Source organism: Eurosta solidaginis, chromosome 3 (assembly GCF_040869045.1).
Source record: "Eurosta solidaginis isolate ZX-2024a chromosome 3, ASM4086904v1, whole genome shotgun sequence".
In the NCBI taxonomy this organism is placed as follows: Eukaryota; Metazoa; Arthropoda; class Insecta; order Diptera; family Tephritidae; genus Eurosta; species Eurosta solidaginis.
Window position 1 is genome coordinate 109,536,961 of NC_090321.1, and position 22,691 is coordinate 109,559,651.

At 39.1% G+C, this 22,691-nt stretch overlaps 1 protein-coding gene across 12 annotated transcripts in view; it reads left to right on the forward strand.

Annotated features, from left to right (window-relative positions):
• Nucleotides 1-5,590, forward strand: part of Sox14 (Sox box protein 14) — a 252,364-nt gene extending 246,774 nt beyond the window's left edge. For 10 of the 12 annotated variants that reach the window (XM_067772933.1, XM_067772935.1, XM_067772932.1 and 7 more), the window contains exon 3: nucleotides 3,730-5,589. In XM_067772933.1, coding sequence (XP_067629034.1) covers nucleotides 3,730-5,214 — 1,485 coding nt within the window. In that variant the 3' untranslated portion in view covers nucleotides 5,215-5,589. Of the gene's footprint in view, nucleotides 1-3,729 lie in introns of all 12 variants that reach the window. The other 2 variants (XM_067772942.1, XM_067772943.1) reach the window with 1 other exon arrangement.
• The last annotated feature ends 17,101 nt before the right edge of the window (nucleotides 5,591-22,691 follow it).

Below are 22,691 nucleotides of genomic sequence, written 5' to 3' on the forward strand. Positions count from 1 at the left end.
AGTGAGTCATTTCTCGCAAAGGCTTTATTGCACTTAGCACAAAAGTCATCCATTTAAGAAAAAATTTTAAAGAAAAACACGGAGCAAACGAAACACGTCTATACGCGACGAAAGCCGATATATTTACTTGAATGCTCATAACTTTTGTATTAGTCCATCGATTTTGTTGAATGAAAGCTTGTTTTTTTTTGTAATAAAACAGAGCTTAGAGAGAAAACAAAAAAATCTGCAAAAACTAACTGATATACGAATACTCACACATATGTACCAGTAGGGTACTTAAGTATTAAATGGATATAATTACTTGGATGCTTATAACTTTTGTACTAGCCCATCGATTTTGTTGAATGAAAGCTTATTTTTTTTGTAATAAAACAGAGCTTAGAGAGAAAAAAAACAAATCTGCAAAAAAATGAAAAGTTTTCGAGATCCTTCCTCGTAAAGTACAATTTTTTTATATTCTTACAAAAAAAAATGGAAAAAATCCGTAATGATTGTTCATTATCTTTGAATCTGCAGGGTCTAGCAAAAGTGTGGTATGCACAGTTTATAGAAAATTTGATTACCTTGTAAAAGTTTAAAACGGTTTGGGAATTGCTCAATTCATTCTTGAGATATATGTGATTAAGTGGACGCAATTTTTTTTTTTTTTTTTTTGTGAAAAAACCGTTATTTGTAAATATCTCAAAAACGTTATCATAGAATTAAAAATAACCCTGATTTTCGAAATCAGGGGGTGATTTTACATAGAAATTTCATAATGGCGTCTCTGGTGCATTTTGGCTGTAAACCAGTGTAATTCGATTAAAGCAAATTGTTTTGAAAGGTTAGGTTAGATTGAACTGGCCGGTCCATGAGAACGTCACATAGACTGAATGAGTCCGTAGTGTTACCAGAAGTTTGTTTTTAACGACTAAACTGAAAACCCCTATCAAAAACCAGAACCTATGTTATAAAATAACTCTGTTCTCTTGGCAAATACTAGAAGCTTTCTGTAACTTAAGCCACTTGCTGCTTCTAGATCTGACAGCTCTATCACTCCTAATAGCTGGAGTCTTAAGGCTCCATTACTGATACTTAGCATAGACTTGACTTGGCTTGAGAACTGTCACTTACAGTTCTGTTAAATGAACATTGCATGTTACTGATTACTCAAAACTTGGCAACACTTAACTTGACTTAGAAGTCTGTTGAATTTTGATTTTCTATGTAAGTTCTAAGTGACGTTTACATTTTGAGATGCCATTTGTTTGTTTCCATTTCATTTTGACATTTTGTCATACAAATTGACATTTATTTAAAAATAAATTTCAACGCTGATTATGATGCCAGATTTTATGCGCCAAGTGGAGTATAATCGTGGCTAAGTTGCCAAGTTTACGCCAAGTCAAGTCAAGTGTATGCTAAGTATCAGTAATGGGGGCTTTAGCCTGGCAAGCGCAGGGCACGAGCACAAAACGTGCTCGATCGTTTCCTCCTCCAACCCGCACTTCCTACATCTGCTATCACTGACCAAGCTTAACTTAAAGGCATTGGACGCCAGAAAGCAGTGTCCAGTCAGAATACCTGTCATGAGTATACAGTTCTCTCTTTTTAATGATAGAAGGAACTTTGTTAGCCTAAGGTTGTAAGGCCTACACATAATCTTCGACACTTTACAGCCCCGCGCTTGAACCCACGCCTTTCCCGCTTGGTCGATCATGTGCACCTCTCGCCTTCTCTAAATCTCACCCAGTCTAATTGGGAGGTCTACGGAGCAAGCTTCGAGGGATGCGCCTCTTAGCTAATTCATCTGCTTATTCATTCCCATCTATTCCCATATGCCCTGTCCCGATTCTCTCCAGAGACTGTTTACACTCTAGCACGCACTTAGATGCTATGCTATGCGAGATTCTTGCCTTAATTGCTCTTGACTGTCAAGTTAACACGGTTGCAGTGTAAGCTATTATCTTCCAGTGTTTCTACTGCTTTGGTTACAGCTAATATTTTCGCTTCGAAAACGCTACAGTAATCTGGCAGCTTGTAGGATCTGTTTATTTCATATGTATACAGCAGACCCTACTCCTTTCACTACTTTGGAACCATCTGTGTACACATGTATCGCCTCATCCGCCATTTGAGGACCCTTGCGCCAACCATCCGCCTCTATTGTGGCCTCCGACTTTATCACGCATGGTATCCATACCTTAACTTTTGGTACCGTGGGGATTTGCGCTTTATCCACCACATCAATCCGCGCGTTCGTGGCTTGCCTTTGGAAGTTTCGAACCACTTCATCCAGCCACCGCTCTCACGATGTTGCCGCACGCTATCATCTTCAAGGGAAGGGGCTTACTTGGTTGTTCCCGCATCATCTTAAGCATTAAGCTAATAAGCTCCTTTTCTCCATATCTCCACCTTTAAGTTGTCATCTGTCCGAAAGGACTGCTACGATCAACCAGCGCCTAGGTCAGTGACTGCTTTGCCAAATCACTCATCCTCTCGGGAAAAGCCGGAGTCGTAGTGCTATCTCTATTTGGCACTTCCGAGAAAGCCAGAAATTTAGCGTTACCCCCCTGTAGCACCTCCGAGAAAGCCGGAGTCTTAGCGTTATCTCCCTTTGGCTTATCTCCTACTTCCGTAGTTGGCACTTCGCCATTTTAATGTCCTCCCTCTGACTCGCAGCTTTCGAGGTAGTTGGTTCCTCGCTATTGGGACCCATCCGTCTTACAGCTTTAGGGCTACTTGTCTTGTCTATGCGACTGCCTTGCCTCGCGTCTCTGGGACTGGGTCAATTCTGCCTCTTGAAATCAAGCTTGTCGCCTTCCGCCGAACCTCTCCTCTTCATTCTGCCATTTGACGCTTCTTCCTCTTCGTACCGATTGCGGTAACGAGGGTTTCTCACAGCAAACCTTTTGAACTGCTTTCGACCTACTTTTACGGCCTCATGAGCCCATTCTAAGCGCTCCATCTCCACTTCTGTTGAGTCGACCACTGCTCCCAGTCGTTGGACAATTCTTAGTGCTGCACGGTACTGCGAGAGAGCTGTCTTACTTCCTCTGCTCCGTACCCTTCTCCACTCTACTGCTCCGTTTTCATTTGTATGCTTTTCCAACACGGAGTTCATTGAATCAGCACTACTCTCGCTCCTGAGTCCGACGCATCGCTTAATGCGTTTTTGTCGTCCTTGGCTTCCGACTCAGTCCTCTTATCATCGTCCTTATTACAATTAGGTAATGAGTTGTTCATCTTGGTCGTACGACCACCTGCCCGACAAAGCGGTCTCAGCGGTCCAGTATCATATACGGGGAAGGAACCATCCGCCACAGCAGCGCCCGTTTTTTGTGGTAAGGCCATCAATACTTCTCGAGGAGGCCCGGTATCGGGAAGGCTCCGTCGAATACAGCCGAATTTATCCCCAGGCTGCAAATCGTCCAATAGGCACGGTCCGCATAACACCCTGGATTAGGGGGTTAGCAGTTCTTGGTCACCGACATCCCGCCGTGCTCCTATGAGGGGATACGGCGTAGATGTCAGTCCTAAGCCCTCTCACCAACGACAAGGTGCCTACCCTAGTGAAAGGCGTTAAAACTTATCAATTAAAGCAATTGAAGTAAATTAAGTATTTATCGTAGGCAGTTAAATGTAATATGCAATTACACATAAAATCCTAATAAGGTCATTTAGGAACAAAGCGATTTGTTATTTAACCTTAAATATTATTGTTTTCTTTTTTTGTATTTTTTGCAGACCAAGAAACATTACCCTGGACATATAAAAAGGCCAATGAATGCATTCATGGTATGGAGTCAAATGGAAAGAAGAAAAATATGTGAAAAAACTCCGGATCTACACAATGCAGAAATATCTAAAGAGCTTGGTCGACGTTGGCAACTTTTGGGCAAAGAAGAAAAGCAACCATATATTATTGAAGCTGAAAATTTAAGAAAGCTTCATATGATTGAGTATCCTGATTATAAATATAGACCTCAGAAAAAACAGTCGAGATTTTTTTCTTCTAGGGCCAATAGTGATAAAAGTGACCGCAGAGGGAAAAGTCAAGACATAAACAAGAAAAAAAATATAACTTCGCCAGAGCGTAAAAGTAGACAAAATGTAATCGTCGGCAATCAACAAGAAATTTGTAGGCGCATTCGAAATTCGAAAAAAAGTGCAAGCGTTGCCTCGTCCAGCCCCTCAAAGAAATTTGGTAAATCCAAAGACACATTTTCTTTTTACAATCATTCGAAAACATGTAAAGGTGCTGACAATTATGCGCCAAGTATTTCAACTGATAAGAGCTTTTGCAGTGATGCAATTATCTGTGATATTAACCCAGGAATTATAGATAACTTACCTCATTTAGATTCCATTGAGCCGTCCGACTTGAATCAACTTAAAAATAGTTCGGAGTATCAACTTGAAGATGTATTAAAAATCATGAATCCCGAAAACTTTTTTGATGCACAATATGAATTTCAAAATCCCAAGACGGAATTCCCTCATGACAATGTACATAATATTGAACAAGTTAACATAAGTACTGTAACTTCGATCTCACATTTTAATAACAATAAAATAGAAAAAGAAGACAGCATTGTAAATGATGCCAACTTACATCTTGCCAGTCATCACTCTAACCAGATACAATATCCATACGAATCTGTTAAGCTTCCTATTTTTGATTCTTTATTAACATCGCGAGATAACAAAAATCACTCAAGTATTATAAATTCATCAACTGAAGATACAAACTGTGACATTATTAATCAACCTTTGTATTGCTCCGATGAATGCACATCTGAAAATCAACATTCTGTTATACAACAACAAACTGTAACTATGAATATTGAAATTCATAACAGTAATCGTATTTGTGGAAATATTGAAAATTCCGGTTTTATGAGCGGCGATGACATGTACGCTATATCAATACCATGTACAAGTGTAGACAGCGATTGCAGCATATTGACATCGCCCCATTCACCACAAACCGGTTTAAATAATGTTAGTGCCAACAGTGTAGTTGTAGATGCAAATATTGCAAATATATTCCCATTTTTAAGTACCAACACAAGTCAGCAAATTGCGTCAGCGGATACATTCAACCCTTCGAATTATAAGTTTTATGACACCAATGGCGCGCTTCTTGCTTTTACCTATGATGATTTACCACCGGAATCGACAGGAAGCCACTTGGAGTTCAACAACAGATATGAGTTTTCTAGTCTTTAAAAGAGGACGATTCCATAGCTTGTTTTATTATATATATGTAATTATTAATACGTCTTTGTATTGTGAGACCTTATACATACACATATACACATTTACATGCATGTATGTGAAAAACAAGTTTACAAAACTTTATACATAAATGTATAAAAGAAAAATGTTTTTATTCTACAATAAAGTCTTTTTTTAATTTAAGACTCACTTGCAGAATTGCAAGTTTTTTAGCAAAAAAATGTGTCAAAAATATATGAGTTAACCCGAGTCAGGTTGTTACTCTTGAGTTAAAAAGTTAACTTGCCATTCGGCAAGTGGGCCTAAGTATTTCAATACTAAACATTAATATAAAATAAAGCTTATGATGATGTATGGAGAATAAAAAAAATGTGCCCCTCGTGTTTCAACACTTACCTCATAATGAGGTCGAAAAAAAATTTTAAATAAAAGTCACCAAAAGTCAGTAGGGGAAGTCCCCAAGGTGGAGTCCTATCCCCTCTGCTGCGGGTTTTGGTGGTGAATCAGCTGCTAAGGGACATGGAGGAGGAGAGGGGCTGTAAAGTTATAGCATATGTTAACGACCTTGCCTTGGTGAAAAATGGGAAGTTTCCACAAACTCTCTGCGATATGATGCAGTTGGAATTAAGAAGGGTCGAAGCATGGGCCGTTGATAATGGTCTGGGCGTGAACCCAAATAAAACGGAGCTGGTGCCTTTACGAGGAGGTATAAGATACCACCTCTCTCAACTCCAGTGCTGGCAAACACAGTGTTTAAGTTAAGTGAGTCCGCCAACTATCTAGGGCTCAAACTTGATAAGAAATTGAACTGGACACAAAACACCGCGGAACGTGTCCGTGAGGCCACGGTTGCCCTCTACACATGTAAAGGGGCAATTGGACGGAAATGGGGTATGTCTCCTATGATAGTGCATTGGATATAAACGGCCATAGTTAGGACAATATTGCTATACGGGGTGGCGGTATGGTGGTCCGCCCTGAATATATCCTCGACAGTTTTTACTCTTCAAAGGTGCAAAGATCAGCACTACTATGCATAAGCGGAGCCATCCGCACAACGCCAACGGAGGCGATGAATGTAATACTGAACCTACTACCCATAGATATAATAGACATAAAATATGCAGCTATTAGGCTGAGGAAACTGACCACAGGGTCTCACTGCAACCATACTGAAATTCTCGACAGAGTCTGCATACCACAATGTACAGATTTCTGCAAACCACATACCGACTTTAAAAAGGGATACGAGATATTAATCTCTGAGAGGGAACAGTGGGTGAATGACCCTGATTGGTCCACTAACAGCATTCAGATCTACCATATGGATCTAAACTGGATAACAGGGTCGGAGGGGGTGTCTATTCGGAACGATTGGACATACAAAGATCGTTTCGCCTTCCGGATCACTGTAGCGTATTTCAGGCCGAGCTTGTGGCCATACAAGGCGCTGTGGACAGCCTTAGGCAGGAGGCAGTCTATCAGAAGCACATACTTTTTCAGACAGTCAAGCAGCAATAAAAGTCCTTGACTCTGTCACAACTAATTCTGAAACTGTAGTAGGCTGTCGCCGATCACTTAACGTGATGGCTGAACAGTTTACTCTGCATCTGGTATGGGTTCCGGGATATAAGGGCATACCAGGTAATGAGATGGCGGATGAGCTTGCAAGAAAGGGTACCTCCCTTCCACTTTCGCCATCATGGAAGAGGTTGGGCATGCCGCTATCCACCTGCAAGCTCAAAATAAAAGAGGCTACTGATGGAAGCGGGAGCCAGGTGGAAGCATCATGATAGATGACACACGGCAAAACTCACATGGCCGGAAGGGAATGAGAAGTGATCGCGAAAGTTTCTCGCCCTCCGTAAGAGGGATCTTTCCTTAGTTGTAGGTCTTCTCACTGGTCATGTTTGTATTGGACCGCATGCGGAAAGGATTGGCGCGCCATTTAATGATTATTGTAGAAGCTGCGGCAACGAAGAAAAGCCTGAAACTGTTAGGCATCTACTCTGTGAATGTCCAGCGCTCGGTAGAAGAAGGCAACGTTTTATGGGCAAGATGTTTCTCGTAGATCTGACTGATATAGCTGAGGTCAATACAAGACGCTTAGTTAGCTTCACAAACTCAACGAAGTGGTTTGATTAGGAGAATATCAACAAATCCGTGTGGTTTTACAATGGGCCTATAAAGGCCTAAGTGTGCCGCTCCGATGTGGACGGCAGCCACTTCAACCTAACCTAACCACTTAAATAGCACCAAAAACTGTGTATTTAAATAAGTTTATGATCCACTTGTCCCGTTCATGAAGTCTGGTTACCTTCTGTGTTATGCTTTGTTTGTTTAATGTGATTAAAAATAAAAGTGATTGGAATCAAGCGTGAAAATTTTAAATAATTTCAAGTGGTGTAATCGATAGATATACAAATTTATAATTTTTGAGACAACCATTTTAAAAAAGGGGCCGTGCCAAACCCCTTTTTAGAGAAAAGCGAGAACTCATCAAAAAGATTTTGGTAGAAGGGGAAACTTACAAATTTATCAAGGATTTGATCGGATGTCAAAATAATAGCGAATGCCGAAAAACGGGCACAAAATCCCGAAACAAGAGTGTGGCAGGAAGCTCTTTCGAGGGCAAAGCTGAGCTGTAGCTTAAGCTCGAGATAGGCCTTTTTATACCTCAAAAAAATTGAGGATAAGTTAAATTTTAATGTTAATTCGTCCAAAATCAGGAAGAAGTTGATTGCAGCTAAACGATTTGGCAGAATCCCAAGAAGGGTGCCTCTACTTCAACTCCGGTGTGTGCAAGCCAGAACTAAATTTGCTGAAGAGCGCCTGTACTGACCAGTCGAATTTTTTTTCTTTTTTTTTTGGCTCGAGAAGGCGCCGAAAGTATGCACGAAGGCCAGAAAATGCTTCTTTTGATCCCAGATATGTATGTTTCCCGACAAAACATGGAGGTGGCAAAATGAATGTGTCCGCTATATTAGATAAAAAGAGTGTATGGATGCCAAATTGCATGCCGCTATAATGAGTTTATCAACATGACAATACCAGCAGGTTGGAAAATATTTGGTTTGTTACAAATGTTTTTCAGGACATTTACTGGCAGGCTCAGTACCCCGATCTTAACCCCATTAAGAATCTTTGGGCAGAGATCAAGGAAGCAATTATAATGAATTAATTTTCTAACGTTGTAAATACTCAATACAGCTATTAATAATCACAGCTTAAACTCCTAATTTGACACATTTTTATCTGTATTCAATTAGCGAGACATGCTCAAATTGCTTTATACAATTGTTTTTGTTATTGATATTAGAGACAAATTGCAAAGTTTATAAACGGCGATGGTTACTAGGACATGTTTCTAAATTTCACTTCTTCATCAGGTAGCTTCTCGGGAGCTGAGCATTGAACTCGAATCTCCAAAATTCATGCTCCTACTGTGGGTTAGGGGTTAGAATATGCACACGGTAGGTATACCCGTCGTAAAAGGCGACCATAATACCATGGCTAACCAATCCATGAGTAAGGTGACTTTACTCGAAAGGGAGCAGAGTGGACGCGGCGTATCACCTGCGGGACCCTAAGCATGGTCTTTAAAAACTGTGACCACGGGAGCAGGAAAAGCCAGTCGTGATCTGAATATATTGCATTATATTCAGGTCTCACCTTCCTGTCTATGGGTTCGGCACCCTTGTGGGATATTCGCGGTGCCTGTGGTTTCAAAAAAAGAGTCCACTTTATGACACGCTCTGAGTAGACTAGTTTTCTCTTGGGGACGCAAGACCCAAGGGAATTCGGTCTCTTGCTTGTTTCAATAAACCTAATTTCATTGAAAGTTGACCCTGAGGGGTAGACGAAAGAGTTTGTCAAATCTTATAATTGTGGCAATCGGAAGCAAAAACGGTGCGTAATGGATAAACGCCCTACAAGACAGGTACCCATTACCTAATCGATTACTTAATCGTCACCAATTATCATCTTAATGACTTTTACATTGCTGTCGTGAAAAAGGTAACGCATGCGCTCTCTCAAAATAGTGTACGTGTGACTAGCTTTCTCGCTCTTACCTATTGTGTTTTCGACATTCCTTCTCGCTCGATGTTATTTACATTTTTAAGTTACTTCATTAGGTATGTTTTCGTTATCGCTAACCAAAACATATGCAACAACAACAACACGGGGAACTGGCCTATCGGTTACCCGTACCGGTTACCTTCTGACAAATCGCTTTTTCCATGAACTAAACGCGTCCTTTATGTTCAGATAATATTTAATTATAAATAATTCATATATAAAATGTTTTTTTACAATTTAAATTATTCCCCTATTTAGTGAACTTTTCATATGTGTATATTGATATGTACAAGCTAATTAAGTACATTAACGTCTTTTTATAGCTGTGCCCTTTCTGAAACTTTGGAAGCTCAGTGATGATGCCCAATTTTGCCTGCGCTGGTGGTGTTGTTCAACATCATTTTGCAGAGCCATATGAGTTTTGTAGGGATAATACCGGAAGCCCCAATTCGTGCTATCAAAGTCGATTTACAGGTGATATTGAGCCTTTGGTCTTGACCCTTTCCCATAGTATGCTTGTTAGCGCCTTATATATGGTACTAAAAAGGCGGGGGGATAATTGTCGCAGTTTTCTTATAATTTGAGCAAGTTTATGTTCTTCATTCAGCCACAGCTGGAATATTGCTATGCGCACATCGTCAAAATCATATTACCTAGAATGAGAAAGAAACTAATATCAGTAAGGATAGATTAAAGTTTTTAATATATTTAACCCGAAATTAGCTCTTTTTTGAGAGGCCAAAGGCACAAGGGACTCAAGGAGATTTCAGATAACTAGAATCAGGGGTACCCGAAGATACTTCGCTGTTGCATTCATAGAGAAGACAACATTATAACAAGAGATTGATGTTACGAAGTAAATTAGGCGTGCTACAAAAACAAACAAATGCAGATGACTGTTTAATTCAACAACAACAACAACTGTTTAATTCATTATCCGAAGTTCTTGTATGGACGTACAGTAAGGCCAAAGTACTGCTAAAACTGCTTTCCCCGAGTAACCCGGGAACGAACTGATATGACTACGCCTATCCTTCTTTAGCAGCAGGGTCTAGAATCAGTTCCCTGTTGGACAGGAAAATAAACGTTTGGTTGTCTCCAAGTTGATCATATGCTATTACAGAATATACTCGTTTGCTGCATCCGACCAGTACATCCAACTTTCCCAGATTTTCTGGGCTCAGCAAGGGCATCCTCCTGAATGGTGCATTTGTTGCACGCTGCTACCTGGCCGCTCACCCAACAACACCAGGCCCGACGGAACTTGCCTTGGGACACCCAAGGGCACTCACGCTTCTCATGGCTCCAGCGGGTTAGGGGGCTTAGAGTATACCCGCGGTAGGCACGCCTGTGTAAGAGGCGATTAAAATACTATATTGGTTTAGGGGGTTGTGTAGCGCAACCCGTTCAATGAGTTGCCAGCGCAATATATAGCTTCTCCAACCCAATTGTGAACGAATTCTGTTTCTTTAACAGCCGAGGCTCTGGCGACCCCATGTTCCTTATGGATCTACATTTGAAGGCGCTTAGTTAGCTGACATCGCTTACTTAAACGGTTGATTCTAAAGTAAAAACCAAAACAAAATATAGGTTAGGTTGAACTGGCGGGTTCATGAGGACCTCACATAGACTGAATGAATCCGTATTGTTACCAGAAGTATGTTTTAACGACAAAGCTAAAAACCCTATCAACAACAAGGACCTACGTTATAAAATAACTCCGTCCTCTTGACAAATACCAGAAGCTTCCTAGAACTTAAGCCACTTGCTGCTTCTAGATCTGACAGCTGTCAACTGGAGTCTTAGCCTGGCAAGCGCAGGGCATGAGCACAGAAAGTGCTCGAACGTTTCCTCCTCCAACCCGCACTTCTCACATCTGCTATCACTGACCAAGCCTAATTTAAAGGCATGTGCCGCCAGAAGGCAGTGTCCAGTAAGAATACCCGTCATGAGTCTACAGTCTAAAGTTTAATGATAATGAAAATATAAGAATCAGTGTTTATGAATAACATATTTTAATTAATCTCTTACAACAACCTGATCGGTGGCTACATCGCCATGTAGATAGTGTGGTGCTCCACCTTGTATAAACGTAGATACTGTATGTGCTCGACCGTGCAAATGGACATTAGCAGTAACATTATTCACACAAACATAGCTTGGTGTTTGTGCAGGCATCAATATAGAATACATTGGTCCAGTTCGGTGTGCACCAGCCACTTCAAACACTTTTGAATGCATAGCTTTCATATAGATTGGATGTCCGGCAGTGCTCCGGTTGTGCCAAAATGTAATGGGCTGCTCCGTCTCTTGGTACAGCTGTATAGGTATGGGCGGGTGCAATGTATTACTAGTCTGTTCAAGAGCGTATGGTACATAGATGGCTCGAAGACGCCAGAGGGGACTGGAGCCAGAGTTTTCGGACCCAGAGCCAATATATCAGTACCTCTAAAAGCACATCCGAGCATTTTTCAAGCGGAAGTATTCGCCATAAATTAGTGCCCTAAGCTGAACCTTCAGCGCTGATGCCCCAATGAAACAATTGCCATACTCAGTCAGACAGTCAGGCCCCACTAAAGGCATTTGCGGCGTTCGAAATAAAGTCAGCACTGGTCCTTCAGTATGTAGAAAAGCTAAATCAATTAGGATCACACAACGTAGTACTGTTGCCCAGGGTCCTAGGCCACAGGGGAGTAGAGGTTAAAGAACAGGCGGACTCAGTGTTTAATTTGTTGCGTCCCTCCAACAAATTGTCATCCTCCCAGCAGATCCTTGCAGCGAGTCTGCGCCATACTCTCCTCTTCCGGGAAGGTATCGACCCCAATCCGGGTCCTTATCCTGACCCCGGTCTTGAGAAATTAGTTTGCTGCGTTTGCCGGAAAAGAATCTTTTTAGGACGGTCATATATATAAGGACCTGAAATATTTCAATGAACTTCCTAATCACATAAAAAGTAGTAATAACTTCAATACTTTTAAAAAAAGTTTATTGGAGCATTGTAAAACCCTTCCAATAAGATAAAGTTTTTTTCCTTTTATTTTTTACATGATATATCCGATACTGGAGCGCGAAAAGGGAATGGTAATATTGGAAGCAGCAAAATACAATGCATCCGGCCCAGAGGAAAAGAAAATCGGTCGCCACCTGTAACTCCAGACAGTTCCAACAACTAATTTTGCTGGAATTCGGTATTTCCAGCCGATATTTACTGTTGCTGATCGGATTGGAAACACGTCCTTTTCAACCACCCATTATATGTTGAGCTGTGCTGATCGGAATCTTCATGCATTCCGACAGCGTCTTTACTAAACAAAGATGAGGGGTGATTGGATACACGTTATTTCCAGTTTCCAACATCCAAAGACAAAAAATATCCAAAGACGGAAACTAATACATTCCGAAAGCTTAAAATACAAATATAATTGAAAAATATAAGTTCCAAATTTTGTTGCCTTAAGCTGGGAGCACTGGAGGATTGGAAACGCGCATTCCCACATTTAATCCCTCAACCCAAGAACACTGCTAGGGTTCATCAAGGAAGTCGGCTAGGATGAGGTGCTGGGAAGGAGATGTGCAAGTCACTGTGCAATCCTCAATAAATTATCTATCTATCTACGTTCCGGTAACAAGCACCATTGAGGTACTAGCCCCACCATCTCGGGAACTATTGATATGACTACATTAAACCGTCTAGGGATTGAATATTAATAATGACCGCAATGCGAAAGTCTGCTAAAATATACCATTCTCCATGGAATGCTCGATATTTAACTTTCCACGTTTTGAAACAGTGATGAAAAGAGCAAAATTTACTAAAATTTTAACTGGCTGTGGGTAATAAGGTGTTGATGTCCTCTCCTAACGCAATGTAATGACAACTGCGACGCAGGGAAAATGACAAAAATCTTGTAAATCTACTGATAATAATTAATTAATTCCTCCCCTTCTATGCAGGTCTATGCCTACATACGTATGTATTTTGCTCTCCAAACGCTAATTAAAAAAATCAATTGGTATTTACATGAACTTCGAACTCTGTCGTATTTGCATTATTTAGTTGATTATCAACAAAAGCATGACAAATTATCACTAACAAATTCATACATGTTGTTTATATATTTAATATGGTAGACAATGTACTTACCCCTTCTGGTGCGATAATTCCTGGACAATCGGGCCTGACTAGACGCGATTTTTTTGCCTTATGAGAGCGTGCTTAACGCGAACGATATCATGTTATGACACACCTTTGGTGATGCAAACAATCAAAGAAATTTCTGCTTCTAATGCTTCTAGGATAACAGCAGCAGCTCCCGGTGGCGCCACATAAATACCAGTTGCATGCGGATCAGTTGCATGTTTTGTTACGGCTACCTATTCAATTTTAATTCACATTACATTATCTACTATTGCAATTTTTAATCAATACAAATCAATACAAATCAATATAAATTACCGAAGCAAATACTGGCAAACCAAGATGCGTAGTTCCACCCTTTTTTAGGGAAATACATCCAACCAGTTTGGTACCGTATTCCAAAGCATGACACGTGAATCTGCATTTAAATGTAGGTTTCCTCTGGTTTTGGCATATTCTTAGCTGAATCGCACCCCGGCGGAGATGCTATCTATTAGAATAATATAACATTTTTTTTATTATTTAAAAATGCACATACGTATGAATGAAAAGCAGAAAGTAAATAATGTTGTTGTTGTTGTAGTGATAAGGACACTCCCCGTTATCGACTTTGTTGGTCCTTTACCGGATGCAGATCGGGTACGTTCCGGGAACCATCTCGGGAGCGATTTAGTATGACATGAAACCTTCTAGGCCATCCCGTCGATTCGATACAACTTAATATGGTAACGATTTAAAAGACGGTGCACCACCTAATTTTTATGTAAAATTATCACACGTGGAATAAAAAGACGCGCCTCCAGCTCCGTTTTTAGAATCCGAAATATCCGAAAATATAAATTTTTTTTCTGTCAAAACATAATTTTGGTAACTTTTAAATTAGGTGGTGCACCGTCTTGCAAAACGTTACCCTTAATATTATTTTGGGCGAAGGCCGCCAACGCAAAAAGGTGTTCTCTGCAACAAAATTTTTAATTTCTATCACATGTCACAACTAAAATTAACTTAATATCATTTTGGGCGAAGGCCGCCAACGCAAAAAGGTGTTCTCTGCAACAAAATTTTTTATTTCCGTCACATGTCACAACTAAAAGCACAAGAATTTTCACTTTTTCCACACCAGGTTAAGCGAGAGCTTGTAAGAGTTTTATTCATAATATAATAATAATAATAATTCCATCATGGCTTTTTTTTTTTTTTTGTGTTTTGGGTTTGTTGGCCAGAGACTTTGCCTCCACACACCAGTTTTTTCCCCTTGCTTTATCGTTTGCGTTTAGTTTCTGCACGAGAATGCAGACTTTGATGGTTGGATTCCTTTTATTGTAATCCTGTTGCTACACGAACGTGTAGATATATTTCCTTTTATTTTAGTTGAACAAATGGTTGTAAAACGTATTTGCATAAATTGCAAAATGACAGGAACAATGTTGCCATATTTCATTTAGATGGTGTCTTATTTTATTTTTTGGTGCGTCAATTCGAGTATTTTTATTTATTATTATTATTTTTTCCAATTATGTTTTTGGGAGGTTAGGATGGGTATATGGAATGTGGTGGACGGTACTAGCATCTTTCGTAAACCAATGTTTTGGAGGTCATATACGTGCTTGATAATAGTACAATTTTTTTTCCGTTTTTCTTTTCAATTTTTAAGCAGTTTGATTCAAAAAGTTATTTTTGCTTTGGTAAAAAAGTCTGCAAGCTGAGTGATCTTATTTGGATCAAACCCTTGGAAAACTTTTTCAAAGCTGGTACACTCTGTAAAAATATTTAGACCTGTGCGAGCGTATTCTAGAAGTCTACACTCAAAGGTTTCGTGGATATAGTTGTTGATGTGTCCACATGCACATATGTTAGAATCTGTTATGCTGATTTTATGTAAGTAAGCACCGTCATACGTGCATCCAACGAGAACTCTGTTTAGAGTTTTTATTTGTTTAGGCGTTAAGTTACAATTGCGAAACCATGTTTTGTTTGGTCTGTTAGGAAAAAGCGTGGAGAAAAGGATTTGTTTGTCTCTGGCGTAATTTATGGTTTCCTCGTACCATGTGTCCATTATTCGATTTTTTATGATTCTGAGGGTTTCTGGCGTCCTGGCTGAGGGCGTCCAGATTATGTCTACTTTGTCAAAGTTTGTCTCCTGTATAAGTTCATGTATTTTCAAGATGTAACAGTTTTGTGTGCGGTCTTTGGAGAGGAGTTGGCGCGCCCCAAGGCTGTCTGTGAAGATTTTGATGTTACTGTCTTGTTAGTCTCTAGCCTGTTTTAGTGCCATATATATCGCTACAATTTCTCCAAAGCATGAAGAGGATTTAAGATTGAGTTTGAAGGATGATTCGCCTTTGTCAGAATGATTATATATTCCACGGCTGTGGTGCCAACAGATGCATCTGTGAAAAATATTTTGTAGTTGTACGTTACGTAATGGTTTAGAATGCTGGCATATATAGATTTTATTGTGCTTGAGGGCAGGTTAGACTTTTTGTCGGGTAGTGTTGATATTGTTACTCTGAGGTTGGGAGAGAGTACAGACGTGTCTACCATTTCAAGTCTGTCAAAAATTGCTTTGTATTCGTTGTATATTTAGCTATAGCTAGATTTAACATTAGGCTGATTCGCTAGAAGTTGCATGATGTTGGGGTCTCGAGAGACAATGTTTATTATTTCTTTAACCGTGAGCCATTTTCCTCTTTCAGTAGGTGGGAGTTCGTTGGAAATTGCATATATAAGTGGCACTGAGGTTGCGGGGGTTAGGCCTAATCCTCTCCGAAGGAAGCTGTTTTGGTACATTTGAATTTTTTTGTTTGTTGTTTTGGCGCAATGGGAAGTGGACGTTCTGCAATACTCAATTTTGCTACGTACAATGGATTTATAGTAGTTCAGTGCTACTTGAGGGTGCAGGCCGGACTTGATGGACGTTATTGATTTGAAGAGGTTTGAGTTTTTCCTGGATTGCTTTATTACATCAGCAGCATAGTGCTCACTAAAAGCTAGGGATGCACTTATGGTTCTTCCTAGAAATTTAATTACTCGTGCCTGCTGAAGGAATCTATTTTGATATGTGATGTCAAAGATGGATTTGGGACTTTGGCTTAAGGCCATAACATTAGTTTTGTCCGGGTTGAACGACAAGTTGAGTTGTTGACAACAGCTTGCGAACTCATTGAGTTTAGCTTGCAGGTTATTTTAAACTTGTTCAAGGTTGTGGTGGAACGACATTATAATGAAATCGTCGGCGAATTGAAACAGTTTGGTGTTAGAGTCTTCAATGGTGTGTAGGTTTTTGGTATATATATTGAAAAGACATGGGGACAGGCAGCTTCCCTGTGGAAGTCCGTCGTTAGTTGTGATTTTTTCTTTTCCTAACTGAAGATTCCTAGAGGCCAGAAAGTTTGTGATCCAACAAATATATTGATTGTGGATGTTGGTTTGTTCCAGAATGATTTTAAGTTGCTTTATGCTAACGCAGTTGTACGCGTTGCTGAAGCCGGTTGAGCATATCAGGACTTTGAGACCTCTACTTTTGAGTATTGCAGCTTCGTGCAAGAGGTAATTAATACAGACAGTTCCGGATTTGTTTTTCCGATAGGCAAAGGAGAGCTTGGGGAGTATTTGGTCTTCTTCTAGAAGGGTGGAAATTCTGTCTTTAAAGCATAGATTTATGCATTTGATAAAGACGGGTATGAGAGCTATAGGCCTGAAGTTGTTCAGATCACTTAGATCCTTTCCTTTCTTAGGAATAGGGACTATCTTGGTGGTACGCCACTTTTGTTTGTTAGAAAAACGTTATTAAGTACTGTTCTGATGTTGTTAAGTGTTGGATCCGGTAAGGCTCTCAACATGGCGTAAGTTATCCCGTCAACCCCACCGGCTGATTTTTTTTCTTTTTCAGCAAAATGGATTTTAGTTCATCAAAGATGATTGCAAACAAATTTTCTGGGATTGTTTCACTGCTGATTGAATTGTTTCGGAGATGGATACTTGGTCCTTTAAGATTTGTAGGTAATCTTTGTCATTGTCTGGGAACCATTCAAATTTGTTCGAATTCTTGAAATCTCTTAATGCCTTTACAAATCTCCAGGAATCTTTTGTTGTTGGATTTTCGTTCAGTTCTTTAATTTTTGATTCGAAGCTTTCAGCTTTGGCTTTTTTGACAACTTTTTTATGTTCCTTTTTAGTGTCCTGAAGAATCTGAAAATTTTCCGGGGCGGGTTGACGTTTAACTTTTTGATAGGCAATTTTAAGGAATCGATAACTTTTTGCCACGGTTTCGTTCCACCAGACTTTGGGGGATTTATTTTCTTTGATGACATGCGTTGCAGCTTTAATTTCCTGGTTGAATTTTAAGTGGATTTCGTCAATGTCAGGTTCTATTTCGATGTGTTTGAGATTTTCCATGAGCTTTTTATTGGAGCGGAAATTTATGCCGGACATTGAGATTGCGATAGTTTCAATGATGATTGGAAAGTGATGACTTCCATCCAACCTGACATTGTCTACTTTCCACTTAAAGGGTATGTTGCAGTTCGAAAACGATAGGTCTAGAACTGATCCTGTGTTTGACGTTAAGTCTGATTGGAAGGTGGTCGAACCGTCATTTAGACATAAGAAGTCATGCTCGTCTATTATGTTATGTAGGTTATTGCCTTCGCATGTTTGTGTTGAGTCGCCCCAGATCCTAACTCTGGCATTGAAATCCCCGAGTATAAGTACATTTTCCTGGTTGTCGAGAAAGGAAAGGTGTCTGTCTATTTCTGCTTTGAATGGTTCTCTTAAAATCGAATGTGGGAAGTAAACTGCGCATATAAGTAAATTTGGTTTGAGGTTGGTGGTGCGGACAATAAGTACGTCGTTGTCAGTACGGTAGTTGATTTTATGAAATTTGATTGTTTTTTTTTAATATTGTAACGAATGTTAGCAGCACTGAACGATTCTATCGTCTCTAAACCGATGCTAAGCAGTGACGTGAATTCACATCCATAGATCAATCATTATGTATCTACATAAACGAAACAATAATTGCGTCTACACATATGTACCATGTACGTATACGAGCAGCGGAGAATCAATGCACAAACACATGCATATATCTGAGATACTCCTATAAGTATGCAATGAGAAAAACTATAAAATTGTGCAATTGTAGTTACAGCTGAGAAGTTTGAGAGCTGCTGTACTAGTAGATTCTGGAAGCGCCTAGAAGATGCGAAGGTTGAAATCAAAGAGTATAAAAGGCGGCAATTGTATAAGCGCTGGAATTCAGTTTGATTTGAGCTATCAATCAGTTTGGTTATTAAGCAAGTTATTCGTTGCAAAGTAAAAGTGTTATTGTGAAGTACTTTAATAAAGGCCATTTTTCCATTATTCAATATTGGAGTTATTTATTCAACAGTGTAGTGATTCGAACTCAGCAGAAGATTGCAAATAAGAGGATTTGCAAGCAAATTCGTTACAATATTATGGCGACGCCCCTATATCCGTCATTTTTATTTTTTTCCAGAATATTTTAATTAATGATGTTTCTATGTGGCTGTTCATGGTTTGAAAAAACCTCGCTCAAGCAGGCTATCTCTATTTCGTTGTGATTGAGATAATATTCTATTATGTTAATGTTTGCCTTTAGGGATTGACAGTTGTATTGCATAATTTTGATTGCGCCAGTCACGATGTCTTAGTTTGGTGGGACTACGGTCCCTGTTTGTATAGCTATAATGTCCTCGTTTAGTGCATTGGCATGAAAGTTTTCTTTCAGTTTGGTTAGTTTATCTAAAGCCCCTCCCAAATGTTCCCTAACCCCCTCCTTTTGTAAAATTTCCAGTAGCTCGTGAAACAGTCTTTCTATTTCTGTAACCCTCCCCCTAATATATTCTGGTGTATTGTAGACTGGTTCCGTTTGTTTCTTTTCCCTATGTTCGTTGGACGGTCTTTTGTTTTTTCCTCCGCGCTACCTCTTTGGGCAATGGCGTTTTATTTGATTTTGGTAAGTTTCCTGTTTATTGTTAGGTCCCTGTCTTTCGTGGTATTGTTTGTGTCCGGGAGTTTCGGAAATTCCTCGTACCGTCGAGTGCTAGGATGTCAAAGCGGTTGGGCCTGTCCGCGAAGTACGTTTCAAGAGTTTCGCGCTTAGACATTTTTGAGACGTTCTTTACCCAGTTTATGGTTTGTTCTTTCTTCCATACTAAGCATTTTGCCTTGTCAGTTGAATTATGTTCTGTGCTTGCACAGAGAATACATTTTTTGACGCACGTACCTTCGTCACATTCTGGGAGGCCGCAGTTGATGCACCTCTCTTTGGATTTGCAAGACTTTTTGATCTGGCCAAGCCTGCCGCATTTTAGGCATTCGCGCAGGGGAGGAATATAAAAATCAACTGGGAGTCTTACATAGTCTAAAACTATCGCATTTGGTATGTCTTTACCAATGAAACCTAGATTAACTGTTTCTGTACTTGTCAGGGTGTTGTCGTCCTGGTTTTTCCGCATAAACCGCCTAACCGAATTGATTGGTACTGAAGATTGTGCATGAAGTTTTATTTCATTATCATCATAATTTGAGGAATGCCCCTAACTACTCCGTAGGTTTCGAAGGCTGATATAGGTACAAATGCTTTCAGGTTCTTCTTTTTCACCTTAGCGTTTAAAAGAAAATTGTTGGCTGCGGCTGCGCTTTTCAACAAAATTTTGTATAGCGTTTTACCTAAGGCATAAATAAGGTCAATGTCTCTTATTTTCATGTGCTTTAAAATGTTGAAAAGATTTAAGCCATTGGTAATTTTTTCATTTGTCATTTCTGCGCACGCAGATGAGTCGACAGGCACAAAGAAAGTACCTGTATATTCAGGTGGGTATAAAATGGTTTCCGCGGCTGTACTTTCCTGTTCTGCACATGAATGTGCATTTGTGTTTTCGTTTTGTCTTTGTCCGTTGTTCGTGTCTCCTGTGCCTGTATCTGCACATTTTGGTTTTTTATTTTGTGTACCGTTAGTAATGGCGGGAGACATCGTGTCGGTTCTTTTCTCCTGTAACTTTTTCCTAACCTCACTATTTTTTTCGTTGGATGCTAAGGAGGCTTTTACTGAAGTAAAATCCTGCATCTTAACGATTTTGATCATTTTTGTTTTATTAGTTTTTGTATTCAACGATACAAAATTGTCTTTTCCCGGTGACGCCGTCGTCTTGGAAAACGTGGACGCCGCTTCGGGTTTGCTTTTTCTTGAGTTAAAATTTAACATAATGGAAATGGAGCCAAATAAATAATGCCCTAATCTACCAGCTAAGCACAGTATGGGTTGGGCCAAATAGATAACTCACCTGAGGTTGGTTTACATGAAATTATGATGCAATTAACACTTAAGTGGCGATACAAATTTGTTTTTGGTTTAAATTACTTTAATTTACTTTTTTTTCCTTCGTGCACTTTTGCGCTATTTTAACACAGTCATTGCCACAGGGTCTTAGTTAATTTACTTTTTTAAGCTTGTATGCAGCTTGATCAAAATTATATTTTTATATTTTTTTTTTTCAATTAAAAATTTGGAAAGACACTCTTATTGCTTTTTTGTTTGACCACTTTGCTTTTAGCTCACAACAGACAAGTCCACTGACATTTGGGGTTAGGGAAGGAATGCATCTTTTATGTTTACTAAAAAGCCGGTCCAATTAACTAAATTTATAAAACGATTGCAAAATGCCATCATGGTTTTTTGAACATCTCAACAATTATATTTTTTCTGCGTTTCAATGTTTTCCGGAATAATTAATGAACTGTCATTTCGATGACAGCATGAAACGTCGATGTGTTAGTGGAGAGCGAAAAAAGCTTTGAATGTGTGGGTACTAGTTCACCACCGTCTTGTAGGGCGTATGTCTATCGTCAGCTGAAAACAATCGATAATTGTACGAGTGGGCCGGTGCTCATCTCAATTGTATAAAGCAATTTGAGCATGTCTCGCTAATTAAAAACAGATGATAATATTGACATAATAGTATTCATAATTAAGGCAAATACTGTAAAAATCCAAAAAATATTCTAAGCTTTAAAAGGCCCCTATTATAAGCATTTTTCGATCTTCGCTGGCTATCCAACATCGAAAATCGAATTTGAAATTGGTATTATGACATCTAATCTCTATCGAATTTCGTTGTGTATCTAATTTTGAAGCGAATAGAAATTTGTTGTCGACGCTGTATCGTATTAGAAGAAAATTGCTTGAAACGTAAGTTTTTTGTGTTTATCTTCTACTCTTTTGCTACCTAATAGTAATTTCAAACTATTTGTATTAATCGTATATATTAGTTTTATTAAAATTAATATCCACACAAAAATTATTTAAAAGAAAATGTTATATTTTCATGATGAAAAATTTAATAATAATGACAATTTTTTAAAATAGAAAAATCAATATTGAAAATTATTCAAAGTAACATGATAACAAAGTTAAATAAAAACAAGTAAGGACGGAACTGTCTGCTGTGCCGGAGACTTCATACCTTTCATGAATGAGGCTGAACAATAATCTTATCCCGTTCGCAATCTCCAAATAATCGGATATATAAGATAAGAAATATATACACCTTTATCGCGAGTTTTATTTTCACCCGAAAATATTCACAGTTTTTGTTCACGCTATCGCCTATAGGGTGGCGAAAAAATTTTTCGTGTTCGAAAAAGATTTCACCTTATCGGCAACTCTTTGTTCGGGCGAAATGAACAGCGGGGAAACCCAATTTTTTTCATTTATATTTTACAGGCGATCGAGAGGGAAAGAAAATGTAAGTAATTTTTTGTTTTGAAATTTGATACTCTATGTATTTTTATTATTAGAAATAAATCAATAAATAATGCACAATCGGAAGATGAGTGGAAAAAAGGGAAATTCCTGTATTTCTAAGTATGTAAATTCTATTTTTTATGACAACATATTAGTCGGCCAAGTTATCCATTGTGGACAAAGCGATTGTTCCAAGATGTTGAGCACCTCACTGAAACAAGATTGGCTAAGACCTACATGGTCCTTTCCAACGCCTTTTCCCTATGCGAAAAAACTAACACATGTATTCAACTTTACAATTGGTGGAACTCCAAATTTTTGCTTCAATGGTGGCAAGGAGTAAGAATATCTAGCAAATATTAGAATGCCAGCTTGTTTAGCCTGTAATATATTGGTGAAAGCTAATTGAAAAAAAAAAAAAATTAACTTGTCATTCAAAAGTGCTGACAATAGCCGTGTTTTTTTACACGCGTATAAAAA